A 14,489-nucleotide genomic window follows, 5' to 3' on the forward strand; every position below is an offset into this window, starting at 1 on the left:
TGACCACTGCAGACCGGGAACAGCCCACAAGAGCTGCAGCTGCAGCACATGAGAGACCCAGTCGTCCTTGGAGAACTGGATCAAATCCTTACGCTGAACATTTTGAACTTTGAGTACAAAGTGTTGCCTAATATATCCCACTTGCCAACAGGTGCCACGATGAAGTGTTATTCAGTGTTATTCACCTCACCTGTCAGTGCTCATAATGTTATGCCTGATCAGTTTATAGTTAATTTTACCTCCTCTTCCTCCCAGTCAATGAGGTCCCAGTCGTACGCTAGAACGGCTCTGCGTCTTTTCCAGAACTCCAGGAAGACGGTTGCTGAAAGACATCAATAAAACAGCATCAGGGTTTTGTATGTGACTATATGTGTCATTGATAAAAGATATCCCTCACTCCTCATAAGAGCTTTTACTTACAGTATCCTCAAGAGTATATTACAAGTATATTAAAGGGATATTTCAACATTTTGGCAAATTCGCCGACTGCCATAATCACTATAGTTTTAGGAGTAGGTTCATTTCCTTTAATTGTCGGTGCAAGATGTTTTTAGATCGGCGGGGCAGATGTGAGCTCTGCACAGCGTGCAGTATTTCCAGGCTTTCCCTCATCAAACTCATCAAATACACAATCCAACAACTCCAAAACGCTCTCATGGACAAGTTGTGACCTGCACATTCACCACACTGAGATAATAATGGAGTTGTTTTCAAGGTAAATACTGGAACTACATTCCAGACACGGCTGCTCGGCAGAGTGACTTTAAAAGCAAAAGTGGTTCTGAGTATTTGCTTAATGTGTCCCAATGTTACATAATTATTATTATACATTATAATGTCATAGCGTGGTGAATGTGTAGGTCACAACTTGTCCACAAGAGTGTTTTGGAGTTGTTGGATTGTGTATTTTGTTTGATGAGGGAAACCTAGAAATACCACAAGCCTCTGTTGCATGAGCAGCTTATGTCTCTTCCCCGCCGATCTAAAAACAGCTTGCACTGACAATTCAAGGTAATGAACCTACTCAAAAAAAATAGGGATTATGGCAATACGTGAATTTGCCAAAAATGTTAAAATATCCCTTTAAGGACCAAAAACATCTCAATGTAGTTTTACACCTCCTCTCTCAGACTTTTCTCTGGAGCTCTAGTAAGAACAGGTCAGTGAACCAGAAGAGGACCTGCTGATGAATCACACTTTACAGGAGCATTGAGCACATGCACATTCTGTATTTCTTTAAAACACTAGAAAAGAACAAAAACACATGTATCACTGTGTCAAGAGCTTTAAGCTTTGCTGAATGTTTTGGTCCTGGAACGAAGTGTAACAATGGGAAGTTAATATTTTACTGTGAAAGGTCATCACACGGAGCTTTGATGGCACTATCAGTCAGTATCAGTGTTGACATCCACCCTTTTACACCCTCACCTCCATCCGGGACAAGGATCCAATATTTATTTTGAAAACTAAAAGGATCAACATGCTAATGTCAAGATAGTGACAGGGCAAAGTGACTCTGAGGGGTAAAGTTTATAGAGTATAATGTAATTACCACATGAAGAGATCACTGCCAGAGACAGTTGGGCTACTACTGAACAAAGTCCTAGGATAGCTCACTTATTGCATGTTTACCTGCCTCTGCTCAGCAGCATTTCTGCAGGGACTTCGCTCTGATCAGAAACTTTTATTCTCTGCGTTTCAAACACATGCTTGTAGGTTATTTTCTCTAACTTGTCCACATCCCAGTTGAGCACACAGCTGGGTGAGATGTTTTGAATGTGAAGGCCGAGCCTTCTGAAAGGCAATGCTTCCCGCGAGGAGCCAGCAGGGGAGCACATGTCTGAGAGGAACCTTAATGAAGGGATTTGAGCTGATTCTCTGGTGCAGCTGAACCTAAAACATATTCACTTGGACAGCGCCGGCAACAGCAGCTTCCGACACCGCGCCGAAGTCACTGTAAGGTCAGTACAGTACATTGGTGAGGTTTTTAAACTGGATCAAAATGTTAAACAGGAATGTTTGTCGGTAAGTGCAGCCTTCAGATACGAGTCTGTGCAGCTGTGAAAACAACTGTTGTCTGCCTCAATGCTTCATACTTAGTACTTCATGTCAATTTGGCATATTTTTAATTATGCTGTGATCTCTACATGTAAAATGTCATGTGTGTAGTAATGCATACATATAATTAACTAATCCCTAACCTATTGTAGATGAGAGAAATGTTGTTTTGACCATTCCAGGGGAAACACAGGAGATGGAAAATTATAGAATCTACCAGGGCAGGTTGATCTTTTGGACAATATGAAACTTTATTTTAAATATCAATGTCAGTTCAGTTAATTTATCCGTAACACCCAAGTACAGGTAATACAGTTGTATTTTTCCTCTGCCAGATAAGTTTCCTGAAAGGACACACACCTGCAGGGACTACTGTAGTGTGATCACATGTATTTGCAGAGCACACACACACACACATGCAGGGAGGAGCCTGGAGAATAGAAAGTGCATGAACAATTTTCTCAAGATCAGTAGCCTGTATATAGCAGCATTTTACTGAAAGTCTTCACATCTTGGCTGTACAGGAACTCTCCTCTGGTACCCAGACTGTCTGACTGATGGGGCTCCTCCGGCACCAGAACCTGACTCTGGGCTTCTCCCCGCAAGAGGTCACCCACTGGGAGTCAGCACCACAGCTCTCACCAGCCGGTACCATCACATTTACAATCAATGTCCTACTTCACAACTATAGGGGATCCAGTTCCTCCGAAGAATTTGGAAACCTAAACCATCCAAGGAACGCTATGTTACAGAAAACCTAAATTCAGCTCCACTACATCTACAAATCATCATCAAATATTAATGAGTGAGGTAGATAGAGTTACTGCAGCAATGAGGACAATATCTGAATATGTCTAAGCGTCTGAATTATTAACGCACTCTAATGCAACAGGGCTTGAGCTGTTTCCCTTAGCAGGTATACTGTGGAGTGAGAGCCACATCACAGGCTGTCCATGAATTAATCATCTGCTTTACTGTATGCTCTCAGTCTCAAGTAATGTATCTTACAGTATATTTTAAGCATTTGACCCTGTACAGGTTTAAATGAGGCTGATGCAGAGATTCAGTTTCTTAGAACTCTAAATCATATTAACCACAGTGCCTCTCCTCTTTACTCTCAACAGCTAGCGACGTCATCATTGTCCTGGTTGTGTTGACATTTGCCCTTCAGCTGTGTTTGGTTCTGTACTTCATGCTGAGATGTTGGAGGCTCGACAACAGAGTGAGGGAGGCTCTCAAACACCCAGACACTGTCAACAAGTTCAGCGGTGAGTATTCAGTTTGCTGTTGCAGCTGTTTCTGAGGTTGGTTTTTATTAGACCATTTAATTAAAGAATCTGAAAATAATGAAACTTCGCTGTTCAACATTATTTAAAGATTCAGAGCTTTTATAGTTGGCGGTTTTTGTCAATATACTTTTATTATAAAATGAAGGGTTCCAAATTCAGCCTCTAGATGTCATGTGATTGGCTGCTGGTGAGTCACTGGCCAGATGACATCCAATTATCTGATAAGATATAACTTTACAGACATTTATAGTAAAGTGGTAGATGTCCATGTGTTTTTTAAGTTATGAAGCAGGTCTAGGTTCTATAATAAAAGTATTAAAGCCTCCGTCCACAGAGAAATACACACAGCCTGTATTCAGAAACAGAGCCTTAAAGGGATAGTTCAACATTTTGGTAAACTGGCCCATTGCCATAATCCCTATAGTCATAGCAGTAGGTTTGTTACCTTTAATTGTCGGTGCAAGCTATTTTTAGAACGGCGGAGCAGAGCCGTGAGCTGCTCAGAGCTACACTACGGAGGCTAATGGGATTTCTTGGTTTCCCTCATCAAACTCATCAAATACACAATCCAACAACTCCACAACGCTCTGGTGGACAAGTTGTGACCTGCACATTCACCACGCTATGAGATAATAACGGAACGTTACAAGACGTTGTTTTAGAAGTAAATTAATGCAAAACCGCTGATGTGCATTCCCGTCGGGGGCAGTTTTTCGGCAAGCAGTCTCTGCATTTACCTCGAAAACAACTCTGTTTCGTAACATTCTGTTATTATCTCATAGCGTGGTGAACTCCTATGACTATAGGGATTATGGCAATGGGCCAATTTGCCAAAATGTTGAACTGTCCCTTTAAAACCAGCTGTCAGGACTTCTGTGAATTGTGAAAAAGCAGTCATTGCTCTCAGCCATGACTCAATCCCTGCCCACCTGGACATACCATCCAACCTTTCAAGGTTTAGTTTCTGATAGTGTTTTACCTAAAATCTGCTCTATTTTGATTGGATCACTCAGAAAACAACCAGCCAATCAGAAGACAGACTCCTCTTTGGGAGCCCCTACGTTTAGAGCTGCAGAGAGAAACCTGAGAGAGGAGATGTTAAAATACGTGCAAAGGGTTTTTGGTTCCTAAAACCACAAATATATCTTCATATGAATAAACACTTCAGAATAAACATGGAGCTTTAAAATCTAATTCATATTCACTTCAAGTGGAATTCATACAAATTGACTGCAAAGGTTCAGGAACACAGGTTTCCTGTGACTGCCTGGCCGGAGTCAGCATGCAAATACAAATCACATATTTTAGTCCTCCAGGGCTGATTTTGCAGCAAACACTTTATCCATATTACTCAGATTACATATGATTAGATGAGGTCTATTTAATGTGGGGTATTAACTGAGAGCAGCCGTGTGAAGGTCACAGGGTGAAAGCTCTCTCATCTGCCACAGAATGAAAACTGCCTTGTCAGTCACTTTGCTAAATTGAACTGTGCCACGTTGGTCAAATAGTTGATATAAAAATAGAAGGACATTTTTCTCATCATTTCTAGCTATATATTCTTTTCTCCTCTACTCTGTGTGAAGTGAATTTTTCTTTCTTTTTGTTTTTCTCCAGGCTCATCAATCTTCCAGCAAGACATTTATAAACAACTCAGCTATCCGCTATTTGTTGCAGCTGCTGCTACTGCTGCTGGTGGTGATGGTTCATCATCTGCAGAATATGAACCCTCCACAAACTCAATTTTTGCTCCTTCTATACCCTGGGACCTTGTTCAGGGCTGACAGGCTCCTCATTCGCCAAAAGTAAATGACAACATGGACATTTAAGGGTCACAAACATCCTCAAAACAAAGTGTAATCTACACACAACGTGTTTTTCAGACTGTTTTACTGCCTCAAGGTTGTGTTCCTCCTCCACTCAGATTAGTTCAAGGTTACATCCTTTTTTATCCAGCCAGAATTTGTTATAATTGATTTGTAAAGGCTTGATAATGGCTAAAAAGTTGTTTGTGAGGTCACACTGACATTGACCTGTGGCAACCAAAATCGAATCAGTTCGTCTTTGAGGTGGACTAATGTGCTAAAGTTCAAGAAATTCTGCCAATTCATGACTGAGAAATCAATGTTTCCAACAGATGGACAGATGTATACTTAGACAGACCCAAAACAATACACCTCTGGGTCTGTCTGTTGCCAGTGCAGAGGTATTAAAAACCTTCTCAAAGCTGCTGCTGTGCCAAGTTAAAGCTTATGCACTTATTGATATTTTCACAGTGTAATAATATAGGAGGTGTTGCTCATAGTGATGAACCTCCAGGGAATTATCACTGAACTTTGTTGTTCCCCTCGGCTCCGCGGAGCGTTTTAGCACATTTCATCTCATTGTTTCTGTTTTATGATCCATGACCTTAATGTTTTGTTTCAATCTCATCAGAGTCATCTCCAGCAGAAAACAGCTTCCAATAAACCTGCTCTATGGCCTCGTTGAAATCTGGTATCAACATAATGAAATAGCTGGAGAGGCGACGCTGTAACGTAAAGTGCCTGACTTACCCCAAACTGCCATGAAAACAGCGAAGAAAACTGTCGCCCCATTGTCGAAAAGATGTGTAACCTGACGTGGAGAAAAGAACATGATGCTAAAAAAATTAACACGGGAGCACAATTTAACACAGTTCACAATTTAAATGTTTATTTTTGTCTTTGTTAATGTAATTAATTATTTCAAATAAAAGTCACATATTGATAACGTAGTTGGCTGGAACCTCACTGTAAGAAGTGCTGTCGTACCTTGGCGTAGATACAACTGTCAGACAGCCTCAGGTAGGGGCAGTACTCGTCACAGATGGGGCACATGATGATGTCAGTGGCCTGGCAGATTTCTTTACTGGAGAAAAACCAACAACATTAAGATCATCATGTTCTGGTAAACCTTGAGTTAGTGTGAGTGTCATTGGGTAACCAACCAAAAAACCCCAACATTATGAGGTGACAGAAGGAATGCAAGTAGGCTGACTGCATGTGTTTGTGCCTTTTCAGTTCTTAAAAGAAAAGAAGCCAAATTATCCCTTTGTTAAGGGATAAATGCCCATATAACTCTTCTGCTATTTATCTGCTTTTTATTTATTTATCATGTTGCTCCATTAGAAAACATACTGTATTTCCATCGCAGCTCAAAACCTTGAATGGTGGGTCTAAGTGGGTGGGGCTTGCAACTACTAAAAATGAGTAAAAAGTAGTGTGGACTAATAAATCATATCATGCAGGCCTCATATACGTATTATGATTGTTGATTTATCATTTTTTAACAAACACATGTACCACTGTCTGGGTGTGAGAGCAGGATGCAGTTCTGTAGTGTGAAGTTTCACTAAATACTGCGGGCCTGTTGGAGCCATCTGCGCCAGTAAGTTAATATGACGGGTCACATGGAACTTTACTGGCACAATTATAAGTCGCCATCAGTGTTTTACACCCTGCTTTCTCCCTAACCACTATCCCCTATGTGAGCACAAAAGGTGACTCTACCTTTGTACTATATGGGGCATTTAATTTCCTGTATTTCATTTAACAGATGCCCTATATGTTACAAGGGACAATTTCACACCCCACTGCCTTATCTGCAACACCACATTAGTTTTGCAGTGAGAAAAATTGACTTTTTCACAAAATAAATTGAGTGTCTGAATGAGCATTTGAGCGGTATGTAATGTAAAAACAACACAGCTTGTTCCTCCACAGAAACTGACAGTATATATTTTTTAAATGCTTCCAGAGAAATCTCTTTTTTTTCGGAGAGAAAAGAGGAGGTGTGTTTACTGTACCTGACCTGGCAGTGGTCCAGAGTGAAGAGACCGTACAGAAATACCAGGAGGCCAACCAGAGCTGCAGGAAACAGCATCCCTGTGTACCAGCCGAGCCAGGCGAAGTACAGGCCGATCTTCTCCCCGAAATACCTCCTGAAACAGCAGCACAATGCGTTTTTACAATAGATCCTATATTTCTTTAAAGGGATATTTCAACATTTTGGCAAATTCGCCTACTGCCATAATCCCTATAGTTTTAGGAATAGGTTTATTACCTTTAATTGTCGGTGCAAGCTGTTTTTAGATCAGCGGGGCAGGGACGTGAGCTCTGCACAGCACGCAGTATTTCTGCTTTTCCCTCATCAAACTCGTCAAATACACAATCCAACAACTCCAAAACACTGTTGTGGACAAATTGTGATCTGCACATTCACCACGCTATGAAATTATAATGGGACGTTACGAGACAGAGTTGTTTTCAAGGCAAATGCGTAGCCACAACTACATCCCAGACACGGCTGATGGGCAGAGTGACTTCAAAAACGCACGTACTGTAGTTCCAAGTATTTGCTTCATGTGTCGTAATGTTACATAACTATATGTCATTATCTCATAGTGTGGCGAATGCGCAGGTCACAACTTGTCCACCAGAGCGTTTTGGAGTTATTGGATTGTGTATTTAGTTTGATGAGGGGAACGTGGAAATACTATGAACCCCCGTTGCGTTAGCTGAGCAGCTTGCGTCTCTGCCCCACCGATCACAAAACATCTTGCACCGACAATTAAAGGTAAAGAACCTACTTCTAAGACTATAGGGATTATGGCAATAAGCAAATTTGACAAAAACACAGCCAGAATGTAGAAGTCTGAACGTTGTTACCTGATGAGGTCCAGTGGTTGATACTTGTACCAAACCCCCCACCAGGCCCAGCACTCATACAGCAGGTGTCGGTGGTTGTCCGCTCCGTGTGTTCTGATGGAGTTTTTGCTGTGGTAGCTCCCCTGTTAACATAATGCACACACACACACACACATAGATATGGACCTGCATAGTGTCATCAGTGAATGGAAGTTCCTATTTTAAGACATCAGCCACCACACACACATGTGAGGACTCAGAAACAGGTGACGTGATTAAGCGAATGAACGGCTTCATGGAGATCAGTCAAATTACCTCGTGAAGAGGGAAAGCTGCTTCGTATGAATTATTGCTCAGAAGACGATTAAGCCCTGGAAGCATACAGAGCAAAGACAGAGAAACACATGTGTCAATGCAAAATGCAACAGGCCTTTAATTACATCTGTAAAATGCAGCGATCCCCTCCAGCTTCCATTTTCTCTCCGTTTTCATCTTGTGTAACATACAGAGAAAAACTCACCCATCTTATTTTTACCCTCCTCGTATTTGACCCTCTGGAGGATGTGGTGGACGATGCGGCTCCTGGTGGCATTGTTGAAAAAAGTGTCTTTGTTGTGGATGATGAAACTGCAGTGAAAAGAGCCGGTTATTACAAATCTGTCCGACGAGAGGCGACAGGCAGAATTTCAAGTGGCAGAAGCACAAAGGAGGAAATGGAAAAAGTAGCAGCCAGGAATATGCGATGAAGCGAAAATCACCAGGGGCTGAGTGTTTAAAGGGCCCTTCCGTGAAACTTACTGGTGTATCCTGGATCGGCTGAATGGGGCAGTGAAGCTCTCGTTCTCCTCCAGGTCGGGCAGCGTGTTGTTGTCAAACTTCATGGGCTTGCGTGGAAGCCAGCCACGGAATTTGTTGATGCGCTTCTCCATCCTGTGGGTGAAGCCTCTGTTTAAGCTGCCACAGCACAATCCAGCTTTGTCAGCTGATCTCAACGTTAGCAGCCTCTACAGTAACACTCACCTGCTCATAAACTTGTGCCGTCGGTGTCTGTAGAAGATTTTCCTTCTGGAACATGGAAGGTTGAGAATAATTAGCTTAGCACAAGATAGTAATTCAGTATTGAAGAGAAGGATAATGATCGATACAACTCTACACTACCACTATCTGCAATACAATCCAGCACTTTATTATGGGCATCAAGCAATACAAGCACTTTACAATCTTGTGGAATAATTTCATGTGGTCCCCCAGCTCCTGGTTTTTGTTGTGTTTTTACAGTCTGCTGTAATGTTGTTTGTCTTCTTTTGAAATTGTTTATTTTCACTGTTTTTATTTCTAACACCAACATACCAATGGTATAAGAGATGGAAATTAGCCACGTGGCTATAAACTCACATATTTACATACTGTGGTGGAACTTTTATTGATGTTAGTAAATGATTCTATGAAGTTAGTCTCTGTAGTTTTAGCCTTGTACAGTAGTAACCTGTTAAAGTCTATTAGAGGTAACCTGACCCTGACTGCAATAAACCTCAAGGTGAGTAAGACAACAGGATCACCTCTGTACTGTATAACCTTTTTGAGACTAAACTGTGACATAGATAAAGCAATAAATGGGGTTACCATAACATCACCTTTGAGACACATCTGTTGATTATTGCACCCTGATTGTTGATTATTGCCTAGGAGAGCTCATCTTATGACTGGGAATGAGATAAGCAGAGGCATGAGATGGAGTATAAGAAGAGGCTGCAACCACCGGTTAGTGGGCACAACCCTGAGTTACACTGCCGTGTGGTTCTGTGTGTGTCCCTCTCTGTAGAGAATAAAATCATTGCGCATGATATTTTGTTTGTCTTGTTTTTCGACTCTCCACAGGCAAAAAATTTTCCTCAACAATACTAAATGCTGATTGATATATTGTCCCATTAAAAATGAATAAATCATTCATTCATTCTTTACTAACCCTGTCTAGGAAGTAGTGCTAGTCCTGACATTCCCATCACAACTACTGCTACTTATAGTAATACTGACAAAACCACTAACAACAGAAACACTAAAAGGTACAGCCGGGGTCAGCTGGTAACTGTGGCTACCAGAACATAATCGAAGGCTTATTTAAGAATTTGACTGTTAAAAATGTTCACATTTGATACTGTGGCTCACAGTCAGTTTTTAACTAATTTGCTGCTCTCCTATACTGGTCTTATTTTTTTCATATGGAGTATCGTTTGTTAAGCATCAGAATCTTTAAAATTTCCTCGGCTCAGATCTGGCCTACATACTTCCACATCTGGGCAGAGTGAGTCCCTGGTATTTCTGTGTGGTCCAGATGTGGAAGTAGCATCTTAGAATCATGCTGTAGATGTACCAGATCTGGGCCATGTAAACAGGTAGCTACATACTAAAAGATTTATTCATTTTTTGTGGAGAATGTGATGCGAGCTGGACAGAGTGAAAACAGCATATGCTGAAATTCCTGATGTAATCGAAATATGAGATGCATCATAGAGGCAGGTGTGCATTTTCCCCACTATAAGACACTTAGGAGTGTCCGCTGACTCACCTAAAAGGCATGCGGATGTTCATGAGCTCTGCGTAGCGACAGAGAACATCCCAGGGCGCGTGGAGCTTCAGGAAGATCACGTCACTGTTTGTTAAGGACGCCTGACAAAAAAAAAAAAGACAAACACACAGAAGTATTTAAGTCTGGAAACAAATGTGGCTGTTAATCTGAGCTTCCACACAGGGACGGTGTAGGCAGCAGCTACTCGACATTCAGTTTCCTGAGATCTGCCATTGTCCTCACCTGTTGGTACTGACAGAGTGGGAGTGAGTCTAAAGGTTCGTGAATCAGCAGCTAAAAGGAAAGGGACCTAAAAATAACATAATGGCTCCAACACAAGAAACACAGAGAAGTGGGCTGAGAGAGACAAGAACCATTATCGCTGCCTGCAAATTTAGACCAAACCTCACGATGACCTTGGCGCCGCTGCACACACGCACACACCAGGTCATACCATCCACGTTTTCAACTCTTTCGAGTGACACTTCTGCTAAATAAGAAGCAGCAGGGGGAGAGTATTGCCGGCCTCTGTCTGCTCACCAACAAACAGCAGAACAGCGCTCAGCTGTTGGACCTGCTGAGACTGGGCACAAAGGCTCTGAGCATTTTAAAAATTGAGATTACATGCATTACAGGCCCGAGCATTAAACTGCGTCTGCAAACAAATTGATATTGATGTTTCTCGTGTTGCAAGCTATGAATACAGCTGGGGGTTTGCCAGAGTAATCACAGTAATGCTAATTCACCGTCTGTCAGTGCAGGAACCTATACAATACAGCAGCATCAGGTTTTGAGAGGTTAAGAGTTGAGCATGTTTTGTTTTACAGCACCTAACCAGAATGTTTTCCTAATTACAGATATGGAGGTCTATGTATATAAACAGTTACTGCACAATAATACGAGTTTTTTAGGTGTAATATAAAATAAACTAGTCACAGTGCTGTCTCTTCGTACTGTTGGCACCTTTACATTGTGACCAGTCCAGTCTTAGCACACCCACGAAGAAGCAGAGTGAATCACAGCTCCTCAGTGGAGTAATGGCACAAATCACAATGTTAGAAATATTTTATGATATATGATGAAAGGTGTGAATAAATCACCAACGCGTTATGAAACCGTGGCGACAAAATGTGGTGATGAATGTGAAGCATTTTACAAGTAGTAAGAAAGAAGCTTCTCTGCAGAGACGGCCGTGACATGTCACAAAGACGCAACGGCCTTCCTGAAGTACGCTTCATAATGTTCCTCTTGACCTAACAAAACATTTATAGAACATTTTCTGCTTGTGTGTAACAGGAACATTGTGCGCCTGCCAGTGTAGGGGTATATTAGTGTCTAATAATAACAGTGAAATACTGCACCACTGACCCCAAACCATGTTTTTGTTGGTCAGTCACCCTACGCTCAACACACCAACAACGTTCCTGACCACAACTCAATGAAAGACCAACACACTCATGGCTGAACAGGTGAACTTGCTATTTAAACAATGTTTAAGCTGGACGAAGAAATGAAATGAATAACTGCACTGATCTGAAACTAGCAAAGACACTTGGTGCTTGGTTAAGATGAAGCAAATGGAGGACAGAAAAATATTTCATAACATTTTTAGTTTGATTATTTATCAAGTGAATATAACATTCCAAGCATCTTTTCACATCTAAATATTTTCTCCCTCTCCTGCATTATAAATCTGGACAGGTAGCCAGATGAAACTTTTCCAGCTGCTCCAATCAATGTTTACAAAGCAATGGATCAAATGACTGATCACTGATAATTTGAGTCTCTGAGGCTCTGTGGAGCTCAGTGGTTTGTTTTACAGTCTGCATCTTTATTGTTTTGGTTCACCGCTCTCATCAGTGTTGTCTCCAGCTGAGGCAGGCAGCTCTATTTCTCCAAGTGATGAAAAACAAAATCTGCATTTCACACAATAGTGTTGATATTTAGATTCATTCTAAGCACTTGAAGGACCAATCATCACTAAAACAAGAGGGCCAATGAAACTGAAATGAATTGGTTAAAGGGATAGTTCAACATTTCAGCAAATTGGCCCATTGCCATAACCCCTATAGTTTTAGGAGTAGGTCTGTTACCTTTAATTGTCGGTGCAAGCTGTTTTTAGATCGGCGGGGCAGAGACGTGAGCTCTGCACAGTGCGCAGTATTTCCGCCTTTCGCTCATTAAACTCATCAAATACACAATCCAACAACTCCAAAATGCTCTCGTTGACAAGTTGTGATAGCGTAGCTCTGAGCAGCTCGCAGCTTGGCTCTGCCGTTCTCAAAATAGCTTGCACCGACAATTAAAGGTAACGAACCAACTTCTAAGACTATACAGAGTAGGGATTATGGCAATGTGCCAATTTGCCAAAATGTTGAACTATCCCTTTAAGGTTGTCCTACTCAACAAAACCTTCCTCCTGATATGTGTCTAGCAGCTGCAGGAAGCCTCTGAGCTGCACAGTGAATTATATGAAAAACATCCTTTCACTCATTATTTTCTGATGATGTAACTGTTCATAAAAAGGCAGAAATGGGTCCAGTACATGCTGCAAGAGAAGCAAAGACCCTGTTATACACATATATAAAGCTCTACTCCCTACCTCAATATGTCCACTCCAGTAAATTAACAACACTGTGTGTTGCATTTAATGCTTTATGGACAAAATGTAACAGATGTGGGTCACCAACTGTCAAAAGCCAAGCACAATAATGTCCAACAACAGAGGATAGGCTAGTGATGTAACTTGATTATTCAGCCGACCAATCATCAAAGTAATAAGAAGCAAGTGTGAAACCTTCTTTACCTCCTTTTCCATTTGTAAGCCCTCAGCACGGATGTTCCGCTCAAACACCTCCCTCTTCTCTGACAGCGAGCTGGACTTCCTGTAGACCAGGATGTAGTCAATGCGGCTCTTCCCATCGCTGAAGTAAAGGCCACTGGACTTACCCTGCCCCTGACAACGGACATCAAACACATCAGGTTATCAAAGAGGAAGCGTCTACCTTGCCGTACCTTGTCTTCTATGACCTCTCATCTATTATTCATCAGAGTGGGTGTTAAACTAGACTGACAGACCAGAGCTGAGTTTCACAACTGACCTCTGGGGGACCAGAATCAGACTTTGTGTTGTCATCGAGGATGCTGCTGTGGGTGCCCGGGTTCAGCAGGGTGGAGTCGTCGTCTCTGGATGGAGTGCTGATGCCCTCTGACCTCTCCCTCTCCAGCCGCATGTTCACATCCTTCACAGCTGGAGCCACAGCACCAGAGACATGATAGTAAGAGACATTTTACAACAACAGAGTCTGTTATGCGTTTGTGTTTGCAGCTTGACATTTTAGAGTGACTGATAAAGTCATTACTTTAATGCAATTAAACCTGTAATGAATGCTTTTGGTCACTTGGCACCAGTACAAACAGCTGTTTTTTTGGCAAATTAAAAAAAGTTAGTTAATGGCCATGACTTTCTCCATACACCACAGAGAAGTCACTAACAATTCTCTGTGGGGTCATCAATAAAAGCAACACCTCTTCCATTACACAGAGCAGTTCCACCCATTCCTCATAACACAAATACACTCTTTTTTTTTGCTGAATGTTGAACTGAGCACATCGATTTCACACCAAGTTAACAACATTAACTCACTGTTAACACATTAGTGCAGTAATTCCAACTCTCTGAAAACAGGAGAAAGGCAGAAAAACTGGCAGCACCAGAGAATTTATGGTGCTAAGCAGTTAAAGTATTTTTTATGAAGAAATCATTTCATCTTTTCAGATTACAATGGGAAAAAATGTCACATTTTGTTATGCAAATTGTGTCTAGTCTGAAAAGATGCATTTGACACTAAGTGAAATTCATTAGGTTTGGGAAGTGGCAGTAATAAAGACTTTGGACGTTTGGTAGGA

General features: G+C 41.6%; 2 protein-coding genes across 2 annotated transcripts in view; one reads left to right on the plus strand and one right to left on the minus strand.

The window, feature by feature from the left end:
- The window catches only part of LOC311006375 (anoctamin-4-like), a 54,426-nt gene that overhangs the window by 12,391 nt on the left and 27,546 nt on the right, over positions 1–14,489 (minus strand). Inside the window, exons 5-16 of the mRNA XM_083999192.1 lie at positions 13,682–13,830; positions 13,387–13,536; positions 10,581–10,681; positions 9,035–9,079; positions 8,813–8,944; positions 8,535–8,641; positions 8,330–8,385; positions 8,036–8,157; positions 7,174–7,308; positions 6,140–6,236; positions 5,903–5,963; positions 240–322 (exon numbers count right to left, since the gene is read on the minus strand). Coding sequence (XP_083855318.1) covers positions 240–322; positions 5,903–5,963; positions 6,140–6,236; positions 7,174–7,308; positions 8,036–8,157; positions 8,330–8,385; positions 8,535–8,641; positions 8,813–8,944; positions 9,035–9,079; positions 10,581–10,681; positions 13,387–13,536; positions 13,682–13,830 — 1,238 coding nt within the window. The remainder of the gene's footprint in view (positions 1–239; positions 323–5,902; positions 5,964–6,139; positions 6,237–7,173; positions 7,309–8,035; positions 8,158–8,329; positions 8,386–8,534; positions 8,642–8,812; positions 8,945–9,034; positions 9,080–10,580; positions 10,682–13,386; positions 13,537–13,681; positions 13,831–14,489) is intronic.
- LOC311006374 (uncharacterized protein) lies at positions 1,468–6,102 on the plus strand. The gene is made up of 5 exons (XM_083999191.1): positions 1,468–1,961; positions 2,583–2,706; positions 3,183–3,326; positions 4,965–5,152; positions 5,784–6,102. The coding sequence occupies exons 2-4, from the start codon at positions 2,616–2,618 to the stop codon at positions 5,129–5,131; spliced, it is 402 nt and encodes a 133-aa protein (XP_083855317.1). The 5' UTR covers positions 1,468–1,961; positions 2,583–2,615; the 3' UTR covers positions 5,132–5,152; positions 5,784–6,102.

This window comes from Trachurus trachurus (assembly GCF_905171665.1).
Source record: "Trachurus trachurus genome assembly, chromosome: 23".
Lineage (NCBI taxonomy): Eukaryota > Metazoa > Chordata > Actinopteri > Carangiformes > Carangidae > Trachurus > Trachurus trachurus.

Bases quoted from the DNA above. Each gene is read 5' to 3' on its own strand.
- LOC311006374 (XM_083999191.1), top strand. From the start codon at position 2,616: ATGGGGCTCCTCCGGCACCAGAACCTGACTCTGGGCTTCTCCCCGCAA. The intron at 2,707-3,182 runs GTACCATCACAT...TACTCTCAACAG, and splicing joins ACCACAGCTCTCACCAGCCG to CTAGCGACGTCATCATTGTC. The intron at 3,327-4,964 runs GTGAGTATTCAG...GTTTTTCTCCAG, and splicing joins CACTGTCAACAAGTTCAGCG to GCTCATCAATCTTCCAGCAA.